This window comes from Epinephelus fuscoguttatus, linkage group LG1 (assembly GCF_011397635.1).
Source record: "Epinephelus fuscoguttatus linkage group LG1, E.fuscoguttatus.final_Chr_v1".
Lineage (NCBI taxonomy): Eukaryota > Metazoa > Chordata > Actinopteri > Perciformes > Serranidae > Epinephelus > Epinephelus fuscoguttatus.
In genome coordinates, this window is record NC_064752.1 from 30,363,038 (window position 1) to 30,384,535 (window position 21,498).

The window sequence follows — 21,498 nt, forward strand, 5'->3', positions numbered from 1 at the left end:
GAACCCGAAATAAATCAAATAACCTCCTGGACTCTCCCTGCTCCTGATCATATATTTACATTGTGCCACTTCATCTATTTGATTCTGATTATGCAGCCTCCACCTCCTCATGCTCCACCAGTTCCTCATGTCAGGAACCCATGTGACAGAGAGTCAAATGTTGCCCATCGAGCCCTCTATCAGCTGATCAGTTCACCTGACACATTAACATGTCAATCCATCTCACCGGCACCTCCACCTTCTCAGTAAATAACAGCTAAAACAAAAATCACTGGTTCTAGCTTTTCAAATGTTAAAACTTTATTTAGTACCTTTCAAAGTTCAAGGTCACAAAGTGCTTCACAGGAGTAAAACTGTTAGAAATAATACCATGAAAAACAGACAGCATAGTTTCAGACAGCACGCTGAATATCTTTGGGTTTCAGACAGTTGGTAAGACAAAACAACACTGTTGGATATGTCCAACTTGGGCTCTGAGTAAATGTGATGCCCATTTCTTCATTATATTCTGACTTCTTACAGACTCAGAAATGAACTTACTGAGACAATACTGGCAGATAAATTGAACATGAGAACAATTATCAGTGCAGCCCTAATAAATAATTAAACCTCTTAATGACAGACATGATGACAGGTTTGTTTATAAAAATATCACATCTTTATTATAGTGGAGCTGGGACGCACATTTAGAAGTCACGACCGTGTCGACACCGACAGCTTTTATGCATTTTTGAGTTTCCCATACTGTTTATAATCTTCACAAAAAAGGTGTTCTCATTAAAAGTCTGAATCATCAGAGGAAAGCTGTGATTTGATTTAACCCATGTGTATAAAATTTGTTTCCACCATAGAAACTCTAATAATGACCCAGTCCATTCACTCACTCACTGAATCATCACATAATAAAATACTTTGCTTCATAATATATGTTTCCAGGTAGGTTTGTAACCTTCACATTGCACATCATCACTGAAGACACGTCACATAAAACAATGATTTCACGATACAGTACCATATCAGACATGTAGCAGGCGGATCATTCGATGAAGCCACGAGGGTAATACTTTAACCCTCAGGGTTAATTCTACTGCTGCACAATATCAACATACAGTAACCAAACTGAATATAGCAACACATAGACAGGAACCTGCTGCGAGCCAAGTGTTTCATTCATAAATAATCTGAGTGTCACACCTTTAAAATACCGACACTGAGGCCCAGACACACAACCTGATGAGGTCCTTCAAATCCAAAGAGACGGACATAAGAGTTACAGAAAGGTGTGTGTGCATGTGGCAGAGGTGGTCAAGGAGTAAGAGGAGGCACGTCACCCAGACGGTCACCACGGTGAGCAGGTAGTGCAGATTGGAAAAGTGAATTGACCACGAGAGTCCGTCAAAAGGGAGCGAGAGGACTAGAGGTCCAGCTGCAGTCAGAGGTGAGGAGGGACGGTCTGCAGGGCGTCTTGGGTCGTACGGTGGATGTTCACATTCTGCAAAGAGGAACGATTTAGTGTCAGATGACCTTTCAATGAAGGAAAATTTACAGGGAGTCGAGGAAAGCGTTACTGTACTGTACACACGCAGCTTATATACAGAGTGATATCTGTGGATCCTGGTTGTTTCGGCACCTGTGATAACTTCTTTTTGTGATGTTCTGTAGTCTGTATGTGGTGGACGTCATGTTTTTCAAGGCAGTTTGTCATGTTAGAAAGGTTTTTAGTTTTTGAAAAGTACACCAGCAGTCTGGCAGCAGATGATCCTGCATCTTTGAAGCTGCACCGAATGATTCAGGCTCCTTTGAAACCTCATTGAAGTGCAGAATACCAGACCAATATCTTGCTGCCATCAACCTAAGTGACCCATGGTAGCAGCAGTTTGTTAACCACCCTAGCTTGAAGCATCTTTTCATGCTGTTTTTATTTGGATCACACCACAAACACGGCAGCAGGGTTTGGTAAACTCTTTTTTGCAATATCATCTTCTATTTTCTAAAACTGACTGAGCCTTTCAGCAAAGTGTCAGTATTGTTAGCTGTGAATATCAGCACACATTTTGTTATCACTCTAAACTGAGGCAGAAAGAAATCTGTGTGTGACAGTGAGTGTTTTGTTCAGGCTGATGAATAGCACCCCAGTGGAGCTGTCTGCATGTGAATGAATGGAGAAATCTGAGTCTTCAGTTTGCACAGCAGAGCAAGCAGGAAGGGCACTGAATATCTGATCTATGGATGTATGAACAGGAAGGAAGCAGTCCGCTACTTTTGATCTCCACGTTGCATAAGTAAGCCGAGCTCAGGCTAGACATACATTTATCTCACCATCAAGGCAAAGCATTTAACCCAAGATCTTTACTTTCAGATAGTAAAGAGGAAAACTGGTTGTCAAATTTTCCAAAATGAAGCACAAGCAGAGTGTGGTAAGGATTTATAAAACTGTTGAGTGGAGTTTATTTAGAATCATTAACAGATATCTCCTCTTCAGTGAGATGAATATACTGTATGTACCTTCACATTATTCAACAAAAAAACAACAAAACAAATTACGTCTGTACTTCCAGGATTTTCATTAGACAGTGTATGACATCCTAAAACTACAGACAAACTGTAATAAAGGACATTTAATAATGAGATAGACAGAGCTGATTTTTTATGTGCAAAATATAAAAAGGCACAGCCCTGGTTAGTGTTGTGCCGTGCTGTTAAACTATGATTAGAGTGTCCTGAGTCCTACCGACAAAGATATAGTGATACTGCTAAAAGTTAACATTGTAAAATCAGTTCAGTAAACATCATTAAAAAAAAACATCACAACTCAATACTTCAACAAAAAGGTGCTGTAGTTTCGTAGCTTCACAGTGGGATAACAGCATCAGTTCAATAGAAACCCTTCATTATCTTTTCAGTCATTCTCCAAAAATGGGAGAACGTGCTCGAGACACAGAATCCGTGTCGTAGGACTAATAATCAAAATCAGAAACTGGATTCCAGTCAGTTATCACCATCATCACGTCTTTAAAATATAAGTGGAGGAAACACAGAAGATCAGAAGAGTGACTCGATCAAGAGAAGGTGGAGAAGAGAGACTAGAGGTTGCTGAGTGTGGCAGGTACATTGTGCGTCTGAAGGGTGCAGTGTGCGTAAAGAGGGGTAAAGGAGGTTTGGGTTGGGGGTGGGGTGAGAGGGTACTGCCTCATTGGTGAGCTGGCACTGTTAGCAAAGCCTCCTCTGACATCCGCGACACTTCTACGTTCTGTTTGATGAAAGAAAAGCACAAACAGGGGAGGGGATCAAAACACATCGGAGATATGAAATCCACTGCACACAGACTCAACCTGGTCGAGGGTTTCTGTCTTTGTCGATTGTGTTTGCAGTGCAGGTCAAGAAGAAGTTAAAACACTGCAGGTAAGCTTTTGTCATGCTCATCTAAGTTTTCCAAACAGATGATTTCTCAGCTACAAAAATCTGAAAAGAGGCTTAATGTGTGATGGACTAGCATCTAAAAATCCCAAACTTCACCTTGACAGTCAATTAATTACCATGACTATACATCATATCATATCACTGATACAGGCCACATACTGTATACTCACTGTCATGATAGTTGCCACCAAAGACAACATTTGCATTATGACTCGGGCTGTAGCAAAACTCTAATTTTTTACATTCGAATAAAAGGTAGAGGTTTTCAAATGATGCTTCCAATGTCGGTCGTCATATTTCTTCTTTGTATAGCGCTGGGTGCCAAGCATACACAGATACATAATGATCCTTTATTACGACGATATGTCAGAAGCGTGTCTGAAGTGGAATGGATTGAAAGATTGGTGAAGTCAGTGTCACTGGCGCTTGCTGCTGCTGGGTTAGAAAGATTTAGCAAACGTTGGGAATGAGAGTCCTGCAAGACGGAGCCTGGGCTTTTCAGAGGTGCGTTCATAAGTTGTTTTATTCGTTGTAAATCTGTACAGCAATCTACCAAAAGAACAAAGCAGGTATGTCTCATTGGGTGATCCAAATCTTTATCAAAACTTGCCATTTTCAGTGTGCTTGTTGTTAGCTAACGGGATGCTGTAGTCTCTCGTAGCGAAGGGGATTTGAAAACGGTCACAAGTAGATAGCGGAGGGAGGGGAGACCGCCACCCTACATAGACAGCTAATGGCAGGCTTACAGCCACAGTTTACATCCAATGAGTCAAACTAGATTGCTGCTAGTCGCCCTGTCTGAGCTGAAGAGCAAACAGTTTTTTCGACTGCAATGAAATTGTGGGTTTTGAAAGGCTACATGCTAACAAATATGGACTAAAGCAGAATATTTCATTGGGTAAAAACTTCATGCATCAGTCTTTTTCAATAAATGTTGACGGCTGGACTGCTGGAGTTGCTCTGGAGTTCTTGGAAACGTCTGGAACATAAGTCGGAAACAATCCTACGCTAGAATTGAATTCTAAAAATCGCACAACACTAATAATATTGGTGTAGCATAATCTTTATCTGTAACTGTGCAGAAATACAAGGTTTAAACAGAATGAACAAAAAAAGGGCGTAATTTTTATGTTGATTTTGAATTGGAATAATAAAGCCTCAAACTGTTCAGTACAGCCCTAATTATGACAGGTATATTTCACAGAGAATTATCAGTGGCTGTTCGACCATCAACCATCATAGTGTGACAACCTACCAATTCTTTTCAGCATTGAACCCTGTCAGAAACTGTAACCTGATCCAGTCAGAGGCATATTTGTTTAAAGGGTGTGAGGGTGAAAACATGGAACGTTAGAGGCATTGTTGCTCTCCTGAGAACACGTGATCTGACACAAACCTGCTCTCAGCTCTTTCCATACCACTGATGATATAAACATGGCCGTCAGAATGAACTGTGGCTGTGGTGATATATCATGTGACACATGATGTCCAGGACATGCAGCTGTCGGACCAGCCTGTTTGTAAACCTTCTCTTACCTTGCACAATATTAGTCATCCGTAGTGTGTGTGTGTGTGTGTGTGTGTGTGTGTGTGTGTGTGTGTGTGTGTGTGTGTGTGTGTGTGTGTGCCGTGATACCCACCTCTGGTTTTTCCCGGTGTGTGTTGACTGCTTCCACATTTAAGCAGATGGACTCCACCTTACACCCTGAGCATGCAGACAGATTTGATTCATTAGTTCAGTTTTTTTTATTTACTATTTATCATAAATAGATTTATCATGTGCACCATATGCTAACAGGAGACCAATCCTACCGTAGGCCACCGGCGTTAGCTTCAGCACAGTGTGCAGTGGGCACTTCAGGTACGGCAGCTCCTCTGTGTGAAGACAAACATACAGGTTCATGAAACTACCCAGACAATCGAGGAGCTCTCACTCCTGTACATCGTCTCAAATTACTTCTTTTAATCTGTAAGTTTTAATCTTTTGACTTTTTGTCTGATATTTCTACGTCTACAGTGTGGAAATCAGGTCAGTCAGTCAGGACTGAAACACATTTCTCAATCGGGGCACTATGAAAGTATGTCACAGCTTTACACTTAATGTGTCACAGTGTAAGAAACATTTTATCCAGTGCCTTACTGGAACTAAGGAGGCATTAATACCTTACGATAGCGAAAATGAAACTGCGTGACTAAGAGGTTAAATGCACCCTCAGGATAATCTTATTACACGATCTCTAATCTTTGCTGAACTGTAATTTTGTGAAGTATTACTTTGTAAGTAAATCCTCCTTTTCCCTAAACTTACTTTATCTACTTCTGTTCAGTGAATTTATTGAGTTACTACATTCCAAACAGTGCTTTGTGTTTATCCGTGTAGCGCTTTTTTGTGTATGTTTCTGTACCTGTGGTTAAGTGTGCCCTGCTAAACTGTTTTAAGGGGCTCTGTTAAATTAAAAGACTGACCTGCTGTCTTGTCCAGGAAATAGGCCAACAGGCAGCGCATGACGGCCTGGTGACAGACGACCAGCACGTTCTCTTGCCGTTCCAGCTCCATGATGACCGGCTCTAACCGCTGCACCAGGTCCTCATAGGACTGAGTCAAAACAGACACGAAAAGAAGAAAATCAGACACGCTGAAAGCAGAGAACAATTTATTCTTGGAAATCTTCGGTTACAGTTCACCACAAAATCATCATCAATCAAAAAATAAGAGACAGAGGTTTAAGCGTGTTAATTAAAACGTCCATACGATTCATTTTCTTCAGTCTGCTGAATAATCAATGTCAGTTTAACAGATCGACATTCAGCAGGGGGAAAAATCCATACAGGCTGTCTAGACCAACACTAGCTTTAACAAGATTCCCCAAAGCCCTACATCAGCACTGTCCGCCCACGCAGCCAGCTAATGCCCATATCCATCTTCCTGTGTTAGATTAATGGAGAGGTAATGGGATGGACTTAAGGTGAGAACAGACCAGTGGGCATTCAGACACATAGTAAACAACCTGGCGCGCACACACACACACACACACACACACACACACACACACTAATGTGATGTCTTTGTTTACTGTAATCTGGTGTTCAGCCAAATCTGTTAAGAGGCTGCTCGTCCAAGCGGAGGCTCATTAGCAGAGAGTAAGTGGCCAGTAGCCATCTGGATGCTGTTTAATTACGTTTGTGGTGATGTGTGAGTTTCTATGAGCGTGTGAGTGTGCACTTAAATTCACAAAGGAGCTTTGGGAAATTCCAAAGTTCAAACAGAGGAACACTGTCCACAAACACGTTAATTTAACATTAACATAAAAAACACACATCAGTTACATAACCACATCCCATCATTAGACAAAGCATAGCATTAATTTTAGACACTGACCTCTCCTTTCGGGTAGCGATAGCGGTATTTGTCCTGGTCCCTCAGAGCAAACTCCAGAGGATAGTGCTCCTGGATCTCCTCATACATCATCTCCTCACACACACCCTAAAATGACATCAAACGCAGATCAATCTCCATTAACACCGCACACCTGTCAGCAAACATCTGTGCTCAGCAGCCAAGATCAAAGTACTCACTGCATCAATCTCGTTCAGGACCTTCCACTGTTCGTAGGGCACACAGAGAGCTTCAGCTGTCTGGATGGTTCTCTTCATCTGACTGGTCCACACCTTCAGGTCTCTGATGCCCTGCGCCTGGATGAACTGGCTCAGCTTCTTTGCAAACTGAATGGAGAAGAAAAGATTTATTAAACCATACAGTCAAATTAAAAAAAAAAAAAAGAGGCCATATGTTTCTTGTTAAAGACTTTTTGATTTACCTCTTTGCCTCTATGCGTGAGGCCCGAGTCTCCTCCAATCCGACCATTGACATTGAGCTCGCTCTCGCCATGGCGGCACAGGTAGATGGAGCGCGGCGTGATGTGAATGTTCATGAGGTAGTAGACAATCCGGCTCTGGATGTGGTCCAGCACCCTGTTGACCAAGTACCGCTGACCCACGTCCATGATTTTAATGAAGGAGAGATCCCTGAGAGAACACACACACAAACTGAGTTTCCTGTTTGATGAGCCAACAACAGTGTATAGATTTGAGAACCCTGACATAATTAGTTGCTTAGTTTGAATCACTGCATATACATATTATAAAGAATGGCGGTATGTAATACAAAATTAATTTAATTTGATATACTACTGTAGGGGTGAATACTTGATTCTGATTGGCTACAGGATGTTCATTCATTCATTCCTGATAATGGAAAACTGATAGTTTTAAATTAATCTGCTGGCAGGTTACTCAAAAATTAGTTACCATAGCAACATAAACACAGTCAAAGCGTTTGTTTAAAATTAATTTCAACACTTAAACAAGCTAACGTCTAATTACAACAAGTGACTTCAACATTTATTTTAATTTGCAAGACGTACACTGCCCCTCTGAACTTATTGAAACTTTGTGCCACATAAGCGATTGTCTCACATCCTATACACTATTCAACCTGCTTTCTCAGTCTGTGGCTGACAGCAACATTACGCGTGGCCTATCGATTGTTTGTAAAAATCTTGATATTAATTTGGGGCGAAAGGCATTACTTGATACCTAGCTAGTCTTGTTTTTAAACATACTGTCAAATTTTATGTACAATTTCTCAACTATAGTCAATGTTGTTGACTTTAAATCTTGCTGGCATGACGTTAGCTTTCGAGCCAAAGGATTCTATGAGCTGAGTGGACTAGAAATATCTCTTGCCAAGTCTCATCCAAGTCTTATCCTATCTACTGGAGTAGTGAACAATGTTTCTGTTGCAAAAGAACCTTATGGGAGGGTAATGATAGCTCCAGGTATTAGTCAAACCCTCAGGTGTTACCAGGGGGAAAAACTTTTGATTTTCAATGCAAAACTTGAAAATATAAATAATTCGTCTTATTTTCTTTTCTTTGGTAAGTGACCATAGTATAAGCAGGATAATGCCCACAGAGGCAACAGTCCTTTGCTGCACGTCAGACAGTTCTGGCCTCCCTGTCATCCATGTATAATAAAAATAAATATAATGAAATTTAAAATGTGTTTCCTTGATCTGTCACATATCTGTGTGAGCGAGCTGTTGCACTGGCTTTTTATAATGAAGCACAACTGTTTATCATGAGATAAAAGGTCATGCCGATTACATTTTTTATCTGAGAGAAAACACTAAATTGCTGTCTTATCGTTCTGGTGAAAAACCCAGAGTGTATTTTTTTGCTAAGCTAGGACATCTTTCCTTACACACACACACACTCCACACCAGCTTTCACCTCACCTGTCCAAGATTTCATCCAGCGTCTCGTAGGAGTTTTCATAACACTTGATCCTCTTCATGAAATCTTCCACAGCCTCTTCTGTGTTACAGTTGGTGTAGTCGGGGCTGCCCAGCTTCACTTGCTAAACAGAGAAACATCAGCGGAGTGAGTACAACATGAACAGACGTTCATCTTCTCTTCAGATAAAAGAACCCAGTAAACTCAAACACTTACCACTATGTTCTCCTGTATGACATCTGGGTCTTCACACACAGACTCAACGAAGAACACCTGCAAGAAGAGGAGAAGGAACAATTAAAACTCAGTGTGAACCTTAACTAATGCAGTGTGTCCTCCCAGAATTGTGACCCCATGGATTACCTTAAAGCCATTCTGCTCTGCAAACTGGATGATGGTTTCCCTCCTTTCTCTGGTCGTGTTTGTTGCATCAAAAACCTGTTTAACACGAACAGAACAAACACCACAAACACCAATAAGCTTTTCAGCAATGCACACTGCCTGACACATCTAAAACAAACAGCATTTAACTTTTCACCCACCGCCACTTGGCCTCCTTCTTCTGTGAGATACTGTCTCACATCGTTCAACGCTGCTGAGGCACATTGTCTGTAAAGATCACAGAGAACAGCTGTCAAAAACATGACATGGCAGAACAAATTGCTAGGAAGGTCTGAGGGTAGCTGCCGCTCTTACCGTCTGATCCTCAACCCCTCCTCATTGTCTGGACGGAAGAACTCAAAGGACTTGTAGATCTTCACAAAGTCTCTCCTGTACTGACCAACATTGAACTCTATGGGAAAGATGAAGGCAAGGACACATTAAATCGTCTTTCTCTCAGCATTTAACTTGTGAATCAATTCCCTCTTCTCTCTAGAACTGATGTTTCTACAATACTATTCACTGGAGCTGACAATCCTGAGAAGTCGTACCCCTGGTAGGCACGCCGATCCAGTTGAGATAGCGGGTCAGCTTCTTGGAGATATAGGTCTTCCCCCTGGCAGGAAGGCCAACTGTCACGATCAGGGTGGGACAGTTGGTCATACATACTGGAATGAAACATGGAGAAGGGAGAGAAGCTTAAGTCATGTGCTAATCACACATAATGCACATGAAGACGTAAAATCGATCTCACAGTAAAATGTGTCACGCCTCAGTACAAGCATGTTGGTCCATCTCAAGGTTTTGTTCAACTATTATCATCACAGCTGCAAATATGCCTCCATCACCATCATCATTTATAGGAATCCATATTAACTTAAATATTAGATTGTCCTTATCGATGTGCATGTGTGTAATCCAGTGTTATCGCCAATGATGACAAAGTCACACCACTTTGAGAATGCAGTCAGCCAGGAGCAGAGGTCACAGCGGCGCCAGGCTGTGCCCGAAGAGTTGTGAAACACTGCACTTTTAACTACTCAAGACATCTGGAGAGAGCCAACAGCTAGTTTCCACACACAGCTGCAGTGTGTGCACAGATGACTGGGTCAGAGAGCGGGATAGTTTTTATGGGTGCTACTTCATTGTATGCATCTTCTTTAAGATAGCGTCTGTGTTTTATAATTCCCTGTGTGTAAAAGAACTGCAAGAGTCTATCAGAGGAAGGTACAATCTGTCCAAAAAGATCTGGTGCACACATCACAGGTACATTTCACAGCTACCTCCCTGATAGTGCTGTGCTACTGACATTGGCAGGAATCAGATATGTTATCAAAAGCTCCCAGCGTTTTAACTGTGCAAAGCAGAACACGCAATATAGAGACAAACACATTTAATCACTCAGGTGATTGTGATCTGCATGACAGAGTCAATCTACTCTAACCTAAGGGCTTAAATTTGACATTTGATCTCAAACCTCTTATGTAAGTGGTTGTAGTTTGGGGGAAAAAGGTAAGTATGATTGACAGACCCCACCGTACTTTTACAAATATCTTTAAGTATCTAATTGTCTCTCCAAAAGGTTTAATTCTGTTGACGCAACCTCGCATTCATCTCTTTGCGCTGTCCTTTCTGTCGTAGGTCCCAACACAGATTCTGGCTTACTGCTTATTATAATTTAATTGATAATTCTGTTCTCTGGATGATTTATGACATAAATATTTGACTTAACTTTCAATGTGTTGAATTTACTATATAGATACAATTACAAATTCTTTAATTGTGAAGTGCAACATGCTTGTATTCCTAAAAATTATCTTTTGGGCGAGTAATATATTATTTTTCTGTATTTTTCTACCTTCTCTATATAATTTCTTATGATATGTTATTTTTTTGAATTAATTATATATATTTGACTTTACTTGTGATGTGTTGTATTTAATATGTACCTGTATAATGTTGATTGTGATGTTTCTATTGTAGTTCATTTTCACAGAGTCCTGCTCTGTCCCCCATGTGGAGTATGAAACAGTTGTTCAACTGTGCTCTGATTGTTTCTGCCTGAAAGAAGAAGGATTCTCAATCATGCAGATCCCAATCACCTGAGTGATGAATGTGTGTGCGTAGCTTGTCCTGCTTTGCCATGTCTGACAAAGGTCTCTGAAACGCAGGGAGCTTTTCAAACAGTGTGCTGATCTCTTACCTGACTCTTGCCTTAGTTTGGGTTCTTGTCCCAGCAGCTGTAAAACTTTTTGGTGTGTGTACCCTTCACCCTGAGTGAACCAACCAACTTCACTCCACCCAAACAGATCCACCACGCGCTCATGATTTCATTGACATTTTAGAGTCCATTGATTCAAATATTCTCTCTCAGTCGGGCCACAGTGAGGAAACACTGACCATACACACAAATGACCAATGTGAGCACAGATAAAAATAAAAACCAGCACATCCACAGGGTGCAAATCACTCACATGACTGCAGGGATACAATTCCTGTTTACTAACAACTAACAGTTAGACCTGGCACCCAGTAACAACGCGATGACACCCCGGCACCACCAGTCCTTTCTCCTCGCTGCGAGCAGCCTTCATCATGTGAATCCTTACGTAACTGAGTGAACCAGATGGCTGCAGCCACAGTAAGACGTTTGAACTCTGCCTACTGAGCTCCACGCGGGTTTAACCGTTGTAACGTTAGCTAACACATCACGGCAGATTGAGATGAGTGCTGCGCGCGGGGGGACGGATATACGTTAATTATTGAAGTTACCGCGGCGCCTCGCGCTACGTACACGCAAATGCGAGCAGCAAACCTCAGACGACAGAAACGGAAGATATGTATCGATACTCATTCAACAACCGCTGAAATAGCTCAACATTTTGCTAACTGCCGCCACGTCGTCATACGCACCCTTTCTCTGAGAAATGTGTTTTTCAGGAAGGCCATTTTTATACGGCATCCAGATCTTCTTCAGGGGGTTTTGGGTGAGTTCCCGCGGATTTGGCGGTGTTTTGTCCTCCATTCCGCCTGGCTGTGACGTGGAGGCAGCCGCGGCGGGGACACGGGGCCTTTTCCCGTGATGCTGCTCTGAAGGTGACCGGTGTTTCATCCGCGCTGCTGTGCGGTGATGGAGATGGTCAGGTCGCCCGGTCTCTCGTCTCCCTCTCAGCAGCGCTGTTGTCACGTGCTCACTCAGGTCTGCCCACAAAGAAGAAGGCCAACGGCTAGCCGTAATGACCGCAGTACGGGCGCAAGCGCATCTTCTATTTTACCGTAAGTGACATCAGCTGTGCTCTGTGTGCTGAGCGCTCAGCCACAAACACAAGTTTAGGGCGCAAGGACATTTTAGAGCGGGACAAACAGTGTAACGATGCGTGAAAATGCTCCAACAATACACTATTATAAATTAATTTGTTACCACGACAATACAAATGTGCTCTAACATGGCAGATATGGCAATAATCCTGGATTTATTAACAATGTGGTACATGCTGAAGGAGCTATGCAACTTTAGGGTAAGCTGGGGGAAGATGCTCCCCTTAAGAACCAATGCAGTTTACTGTAAAATTAAAAAAAAAATGTGGATATGTTTTCAAGCATGTTCAGGATGGTGATGCATAAAGCAACACAATGTTGGAGGAGATAAATTGATAGAGAAGACAATTTAGTTGAGCACTGCCTGGGGCCCACATGCCCTGAGCTCAAAACCAGCCATTTAACTAAATACAATGAACTAATCCCAATCCTGACCCATTAATGGATTATCTAGAAGCTTAGTGTTTCCTTCAGGCTAATTGTTTTCATTTCAGGATGTCCTCCTCCAGCGAGCTTGCTAAAAATGTTGGCTAGTTCTGGTGAAATAAATCTAAAGACTGCGGCAATTCAGATGAAATGTCACAACTGGCTAGAGCATGGTCATTCAATACATGTGTTGAAAGTAGATTTAGTGCCATATATTAGTTAAGAGAGGAATTAGGGGGTTGGGGCCCATGTTACCCTGCTAGAAGAGACATTTTGAAAAAAGTCAGCCATGGGTGGATTAAAAGAAAACCAAAGATTTTTTGTTGTTTTGTGTGTCTTTATAGTAACTTTGTTTCTTTATAGCTGTTTGGTTTCTCTTTTTGATAAATGGTAGTCGTCTTCTTTGGTAGTTTTGTGCCTCATTGAAGTCATGTGGCCTTTATGATTGTTTTGTCCCCTTTTGTAGTTGTTTTGTGTCTCTTTGCCCATTCAGTAATCTATCCATGGTCACAGCAAGCGTTAGTTAAATGTTCCTGCTATAACAAATCAAAATGTGAAAAATGTCTGTGTTCAACATGTTCAATATTGCTTAAAGACTGCATTATGTTTGGCCTCATCATAGCACAGTGGTTGCTCAAGACTTCACCCTGGGCTAAGTTTGACTATTTCATGGGACTTTACAAACTGTTATGTAAATCTACAAAAGCTGGAGAGTGGCTGGTTCAAGTCCTACATGAATTACAGTACAGAATATGGACTGTTGGTTGGAAAGGTGCCAGTTCACCTCCTGGGTACTGCTGAGGTACCCTTGGACAGTGAACTCCCAACTGCTTTAGCAGCCCCCTCACTCTGACATCTCTGCGCTGCAGCATGTCTGTAGGCCCTGTGTGTGTGTGTGTGTGTGTGTGTGTGTGTGTATGTGTGTATGTATGTGTATTTCAGGCCAATGTGTGTGTTATGTGTAATGACTATGGAAAACTGCCTTTAGTTATTTGTTGTCTTAAGGAGCAACTCTGAGTCACTTGAACAGGACGACACAAGACAACGTGCTGTCTGTTAAATGGGGACAGAATACAAACTCAACTATTAATGTGAGTGCTGATTCTTTTTAAAGAAAACTGTCCCTTTCCAGCATTTCCACATGTCACAACAGGAAAACACAGGTGTAAACAATAACATTAATGATGACTGAATGTCATGCAGCTGCTTCAGTTTCAGGATCCTGGTGAAAACCTTTTTTTCATGGCAGACATTTTAAGATTCAATCATTTAGTCCCATACAGCTGATTTGGAATTTGTTTCAGTGCGCCCAACAACAACACCTATAATCACATGGTGTGGTGCACACAGCAAGGCGTGTCCACAGAAACAAACTGCCACAATTAAACACAATGGTGCAACCATGTTGTTACGCCCTTAAAGTGACAAGTTTAAGTACATGTGCTTGTTTATACAACCAGTGAGACATTTAGGATGCTGATTGCCTCAGGATACTGTACGTGCCATTGTGGAAGTGAGATGTAATAGTTTTCTACGCTGTCTTAAAAGAATAGTCTTTGGTAGGCTTTCTTCTGGATGATGTTTGTCTTTCCATCTCAGTAAGAAGGAGACTGTAGTCCCATCTAAGGAATTCACTCTCCCCGCCACCTGTTTGTTTATAACCAGTGGCAGTAGCTCTCCATGGTTTATACACAGGTCCAAAACAAGTTCTTTAGTTCAGCTGATGTGTAGTTTCAGATTGTTATTGCTACATCAGTCAACCATAGAGGAAACCTCATTCCTGTACACTGTCTCATCTTTAACAGGAATCACACCAGTGCTTTTCCTACTATGATAGCGCAAACTAAATTCTGGGAAAAGATCTATTGTACGTGCTGGCTTACTGTCACACTGTCATGACTAACAGCTGCATTTGAACTGAACAGAGCTATTGTTCATGTTGTAAGTTACACCCGGGCATTTCCTACTGTGCCATGTCAATCAGAAGTCCAAACAAACACGCTCAACCCTCAGAAGTATGTACGGGTGCTGAATCCTCAATGAAAAATGTAAAAAAATATATACATAGCTATAAATACTGTGCCATGTCAAAATAAATTCTGGGAAAAGATCTATTGTACGTGCTGGCTCGCCATCACACTGTCATGACAGTAGTGAGTATGCTCAGTACTTTAAAAACACAAGCATTTTTGGTAAACCTTACTATTTAAAACTGAACTGAAAGTGAAACTTATCTATACTCTCCTCAAACCAGTTTTAGGAACAACAGTTTTTAGTAAAAATGCACATGTTTGGGGAAGTGTTGAGCACACAACAGGATAAATAGTTTTGGATCAGACTGCACAAGTTGTGTGAGAGTTTGTCAACAGATGTTTTGATAAATTTGTGCTGTTCTTAAAAGTATTCCTCAATTCAAGGTAACACAGCATGACTAATTACAATACAAATGGTCATTTTGTGGATGAAGTATAGCTTTAGAGGCAATCCCAACAAGCACGGGCAGACAGTGTCCATGAGATGGCAGCGTTACTCTCCCTCCTTCTCTGGGCACGTGTGTGCCAACCCAGGCTTGTAAACTACCAGTGTAAAAGAGAAACCATTCAATCAGACTCAACAACCCTGCAATACATTCTACATTTCCTTACATGTAACGCTTAAAGTGTTCAGATTGTGTGCTGGGAAGGTGTCAGAGGATTTGTATGAAGGTGTTTCTAATATTTTGTCTGTCTCAGGTGCCTTTAAAATTAATGCACCCCAGTAATGGCAACGCCATAACGTCTATTGAATTTACCATGGAGATGAATCCACACTAATACAGTGTCAACATAAACTGAACATTATAAGCTTTACAAAGACAGGACTTTGTGCAGAGGTTGGACTGAATTAACCTGTGCAGGTGTGCATCATGGTGGTAAGTCACTGTACATTTTCAGGTTAGTAGGCCCATCTGTTCACGTGTTGATGCATTCCTCACGGGCTATCTGATGCACTGATTATATTAAGCTTTAAAGTCACTCTTTAGAGCAACAGGGCCCGTGACCTAAATATGGCAAGATGGAGGTTTTCTAATTAAATAGCTCCTACTCTCTCACGAATTCCCTGACTATATCTCAGGTTCATTGGGCCCACTAATAAATGGCACACTAACTCATGTCAGGGGTGTATTTTTAGCTTTTTTCAGCCAGGTAGATTTAAAAAAAAAAAAAAAAAAAACCATACAAACTGTGGCCCATACTGTACATTGTCAGCTGCATAAACTTTGGACATGTATTATTTAAAGTAGCTTATCTTATCTGCATAAAGCTTGGGTAGCCTGTGTGAAAACAGCAGCTGGCAGTCATTCATACGTGCTGTATGAAACATGCCAGATAGTTTCCAGTGAGGTCAAACGTGCACACTTCACACTGGGACATGAACAGGAAACAGCTACATGAGCTCCTCCTCCTCCTCCTTCTCCTCCTGCTTCTCCTCCTCCCAGCAGCTGTCAGGCTCTGATTGCAGCTAACAGCGTTTAGCCTGTACTATACTGTACTATACTGGATAAGTCATCTCCCAATATAGAATGTTAACATTACACTGGGCAGTAAAGCAACATCCACCACACTGAGAGAGCCCTTCAGCTCACACATCAACAGCCAGTGCTGTGGGAGACATAGATGTCATGGCTGCAGCCCAGTGTGAGCTGTACAATCACAACAAACACACAACAAACAGCCAGAAAACACAAACCATCCACCTCTGCAACAGCATCTCCATCACGATCAGTGTGTGAAGAATAAAACAGCAGCCTATTAATAACTGTAAAGACACCTTGGATCAGCTGCATCTACACGGAGCTGCATTCAGATATATTTCTATAATATATATCTCGGCAGCAGCCCAAAAGCATCCGCCTGGCTCCTCATCCTCACAGCCCAGCAGCTGCTGTCACACACGAGGCTGTTTACTGTCATAAAAGCAAAGATTGTCGCCTGTTGTTGTAATGTAGGGTAAAGGTCTCGCTGGCAGCGCCAACAAACGACAACACATCGGCTCGTGTTTACGTCTTGTCGTAGCGCAGCTCGACCTGCCTCTCATCCGGTTATAGATGCGCAATATAAACCCCGAGTATGTGCTGTGCTAAAAGCCTCCAAAGCGACGTGTCTTACCCGCTCTGTCCTGGGTCTGTGTGAGCTTGGTGCGGCTGGAGCAGCCTCTCATCATGGGCGTCTGTCTGATGGAGCGCAGTGCCTGCCTGGCGGTGTGTGTACGTGCGTCCAGCTGCAGCCTGCCGAGCGCTTCACTGATGCTGCTCACTGTTCACACACCCACTCGTGTCTGTGTTTGTGTATGGGACCTCGGCCCCGGGTGGAAGGTTTTTTCCAAAACTGGATGGAGTGAGGTAGCAGCCTACCTGCCCCCTGCCCCCTCCCACACCCCACCCACCTTTTGACAGCTGACAAATGTCCCCTCGAGTGCTGACAGAGCTTAAGGTTATGACGCGTAATGGTTAGGACGTTACAGGAAACATTACACCATGCAGCCAAACTGCACACACACAGGCCTACCACACACAGACGTCGCAACAGTCATGGGATACTATCAGCCTATTTTAATACATAAAGAAAACAATCACGTTGAGGACACAACGTGTTCACTGTTGAATGCAAAACTGAGGTCCATACAGGAATAAGGAAGAGTCTGGACATTTTCCAGTAACAGTCTAACTTGCAGAACTTGTTTTCCTGCATTGCCCAGTAAAGTATTCAACCTACTTTGGACTTTCACACGTTTAAAGGTCCAGTGAGCAGGACTTAAGTTTTTACCAAGGGCCAAATTATCAGCAGAGGTCTCTTCTTCTCCAAAGCAGTTTGACATTACAAATAAGTGTTTCTCCTGCACTGTCGGTTTGTCAGAACAGGGCAGCCCACCTTTTTTCTCTGATAACTTAAGATCCAGACGTTCAGGAGGTTTTTGACAGGAAGAGGTCTCGTCCTCTCCAAAACAAACAGACCCTGTGATTTTAACTGGTAAAAACACTAAATAAAGCGGTTTCACATTAAAAAAAAATCAGGGTCTTTCAGACATAGCTTGTTTTAATGGCCAATGCCCCTATCTTGGTTTGTCCATTCTGGGCTACTGTAAAACATATGGTGGTGCAACATTGCGATCTCCATAGACGAGGACCCGCTCCCTTTGTAGATATAAGCAGGCCAGTCTAAGGTAACAAAAGCAAGGCAATTCTTATTTTCAGGTGATTATACACTAAACAAAACATACTTAAATTACATTTCTGCCAATATGTCTCCCCAAATCCTACACACTGGACCTTTGATTGGGCAGGCTAACATCCTATTGATCAATCAGGCTTTTAATAGATATATAAATAAGCAGAACAGAGACTTTGATATCAAACTGAAAGCAAATCTCTACAAACTGAACTGACGTGATCCCTTAAAAATCAATTGCATAACTCTGTACCCATTTATTATGACACACCTAAACTATGTCTGGTGCAGCTTTTTGTTCTAGAAGAAGTTTTTTCTGTGTTGCATAGACATCACCTGTGTCTAACTAAGGTGTGACGAATTCCAAACAAATTTGTGACAAGTTTTCTCAAACACTAATCTAATGTACCCATCTCAGAAATATTGCCAGAAAAATAACACGAACTGAACTAGCACCAAAAATCGGTCATTAGAAAATGAAACGACTACAGCACAGAGGTGTGCTTGCTGTTTGCCCTCATCAAGTCACTGTGAATCCACGTAGAGACATGAGTGTGGCCAACAAGAGGCCTGTGTGAATGAGCTACAGGGTTTCACGGCTCAGATTGGAGAGCCTGTTTTTGTACTCAGTGTAGATCATTTTTCCTCTCATCAGTGTCACAAATCCAACTCAGTCCGTTGGTTTAAAGCTGCAAAACAAGAACCATGAAACAGGTAAAGTTGGATGCAGGTTGGGGGGTTGAAACTACTGTAAATACTGCAGTGACGCTGATTTGTGTACTTGTGTTTGAAATTGTCTCTATTAAGCCATGTTTAATGTGTGTTTTGAATCAACTAAACTTTACAGTACTTCACAGAAAACCCACTGCTGACCAGTGTTTCGGAGGTGTAACTGCAGAGACACACCACAGCACAAGCATACATGCTCACAACTGCATAGGCCATGCGCATAGGCTACAGTGTAAGCTCTGCATAGAACTACTAGCTCATAGTATGAGCCATGATCTATATCTACAAACGGAGAAGGTGCTCTTCCACAGAGTCTGCCATGTTGTTTCTACAGTAGCCTATAACTGACAAATCAAACACTGGCTCCAGACAGGGCAATTCATGTTTTTACTTTTCACATCAGCCACCATAGCTCTCCTACATGTTTGGTACACGGGAGGAGTTTCAGTTCTGCAACATCACCACTAGATGCTACAAAATCCTGCATATTACACCTTTAAATACAACACATCTCCAATTTCGGATTGTTAACCAGGCTTACCCTGGAGGTACAAGGCTATGAAATCATGCAAATTCAGTGGCCAGGGAACACACACTTTTATCTGATAGTGATAGTGATGACACTAATTGTCAAGCACAAGGCCTGTAACTGCACATCTGTGGATGAACGAGACAATCACACACACACACACACACACACACATACACACGCTACAGAATAATAATACATAAGGAGAACGAACGAAGCTCAGACAACATGGACTGAGCACGACAGAAACAGTTGAAGGCCAGATGGCTCTCAACTGACCTTCAACACATTCCTCCCTAAAGGGCAGAGAGATCTATCCCCCACTCCACCTCCACCCATCCTTCACTACCCTCTGCACACCTCACACACCCATACCTCAGGCAGCACGTCCCGCACACACTCACTGTGTGACATACTGGTCAAACCTGTCTCTCTGGACTTTATGACAGAGCTTATGATGACACATTTAGATGGTCCTGTGCAGCGTTGAACGTAGTGTAGTAGCTAGTGTGACCTGATGTAGGGCATCCATCTAACTGATTTGGTTTATTAATTTGGAATTTTTCTCTGTGGGGGAGACTTTTTGGTATCTGTTAACATAAGCTGGAAATTGCGTTTCTTTGTAATTATTCTGTGCCTCTTTGGGGCCATTTTGTGACTCTTAGGAGTTTATCTGTGTATTTTTGGTCATTTTGTGTCTTTATTTGTTGTTCTGTGTATCTTTGTAGTTGTTTTGCATCTCTCTGTAGTTCCTTTGCATGTAAAAGTCAATTTGTAAATGGTAAATGGACCTGCACTTGTGTTTTTACACTAACTGACATATTCATCCATTCACACATACATTCACATACTAGTGGCAAAGGCTACAACATGGTGCCACCTGCTACTCAGTAACCATTCACTCATGATTCAGATTGGAGGAGCCACGGATCAAACTGCCAGTCTTCTGATCAGTGGACAACCCGCTCTACCTTGGGAGCCACAGCCGCTCCTGTGTGTGTCTCTTTCAGGTATATTTGTGTCTTTTTAGCCATTTTGTGTCTCTTTGGAGTTCCTTTGCATGTATTTGTTGTCATTTGGTGTTTCTTTAAATGTCAATTTGTGTCACTTTGAGCTATATTTATGTCTATCTGGACTTTCTGTGTCTTTGTAGTCGTTTTGTGTTTCTCAGCAGTTGCTTTGCCTGTCTTTTTTTGAGTGACATTACTCAGGTTAAAGCCAGCTGGCACCTGGCCCTGTGCTCAGTAGACTGATTGCACCATCCATCCATGACTATATTACGCTGAACTCCATGAATCAATCAGAGACGTCACTGATTCATAATTCATAACTGGGCTACAGCTCAGACGGAGGATTGCACTGAAGCTTCACAGGCAACAAGAAATCAATCATATAGTTTTATGAATCAATCACAAAAATACAAACAAACAAACAAACAAAGGTATTTAAAACATCCCAATATCTCCCCTGTGAACAGGGCTGGTAAAAAAACTGACCCATGACTGAACTACACTGCTGACCTTTGACCTAATAAGTGCTGTTGTATTCAGATGTCATCTGTGCCTCAATGCCAAGGACTGTGAGGTTTGTAAAACTCTGGCCGGGAGGATCAGTGTATTGTTATGTGGAATAACACAAGCAGGAAGTGAGAGAGACAGTGTTATGTCAACATCATATTAACGTTACAGTTACAGTGTAATCATGACTGCACTTGTCTCTACAAAATGACTAACAGAGGGCAAGTACTTACCACTGCCTCCTTTTTGAGGAAGTATGTAATTTGCAGCACACTGTAAATTTCCACCAACAAATACTTTCTAATTCTTATTGTCTGACAACTTTTACACTTAAAGACACGTAGCAGCAAACAACAGCTGAGAGTTCATGCTGTATTTGGGCCAAATCTAATCATGGCCGACATCCCATATTTACGGCAGGGAAAGCCAAGAAGTTTTTATGATAAGCATCCCCTAACCCATCCCCTAAATACTGCAGGAGAACCATGTGATCCAAGTGGGGGAAAGGTACTTACCATATGATCTAAACATAATAATGTTGACCTTTTCCAGATGAACACCAAGTCAGATGGCTGTGTCCCAAATAACTGCTCCACTCCTGCTATTTATAACGGCCTCACAAAGCCTGAGCGGCACGACTACAAAAACAATAGTCCCAAGGTCCTTAGGGGAAAAAA

General features: G+C 42.0%; 1 protein-coding gene across 5 annotated transcripts; it reads right to left on the reverse strand.

The window, feature by feature from the left end:
• Positions 1–635: 635 nt before the first annotated feature.
• Positions 636–21,494, reverse strand: pfkfb4a (6-phosphofructo-2-kinase/fructose-2,6-biphosphatase 4a). Of its 5 annotated transcripts, none has more exons than XM_049591044.1 (14): positions 21,337–21,494; positions 9,647–9,763; positions 9,411–9,507; positions 9,257–9,323; positions 9,078–9,152; positions 8,931–8,987; positions 8,717–8,838; positions 7,239–7,446; positions 6,997–7,143; positions 6,800–6,904; positions 5,887–6,016; positions 5,233–5,295; positions 5,061–5,125; positions 636–1,492 (listed from the first exon to the last, which is right to left on the reverse strand). In XM_049591044.1, the coding sequence occupies exons 1-14, from the start codon at positions 21,350–21,352 to the stop codon at positions 1,433–1,435; spliced, it is 1,329 nt and encodes a 442-aa protein (XP_049447001.1). In that variant the 5' UTR covers positions 21,353–21,494; the 3' UTR covers positions 636–1,432. The 5 variants fall into 5 exon arrangements, with proteins under 5 accessions (XP_049447001.1, XP_049446983.1, XP_049446961.1 ...); XM_049591026.1 differs by lacking the exon at positions 21,337–21,494 and adding an exon at positions 16,988–17,211; XM_049591004.1 differs by lacking the exon at positions 21,337–21,494 and adding an exon at positions 12,009–12,286.
• Positions 21,495–21,498: the final 4 nt, after the last annotated feature.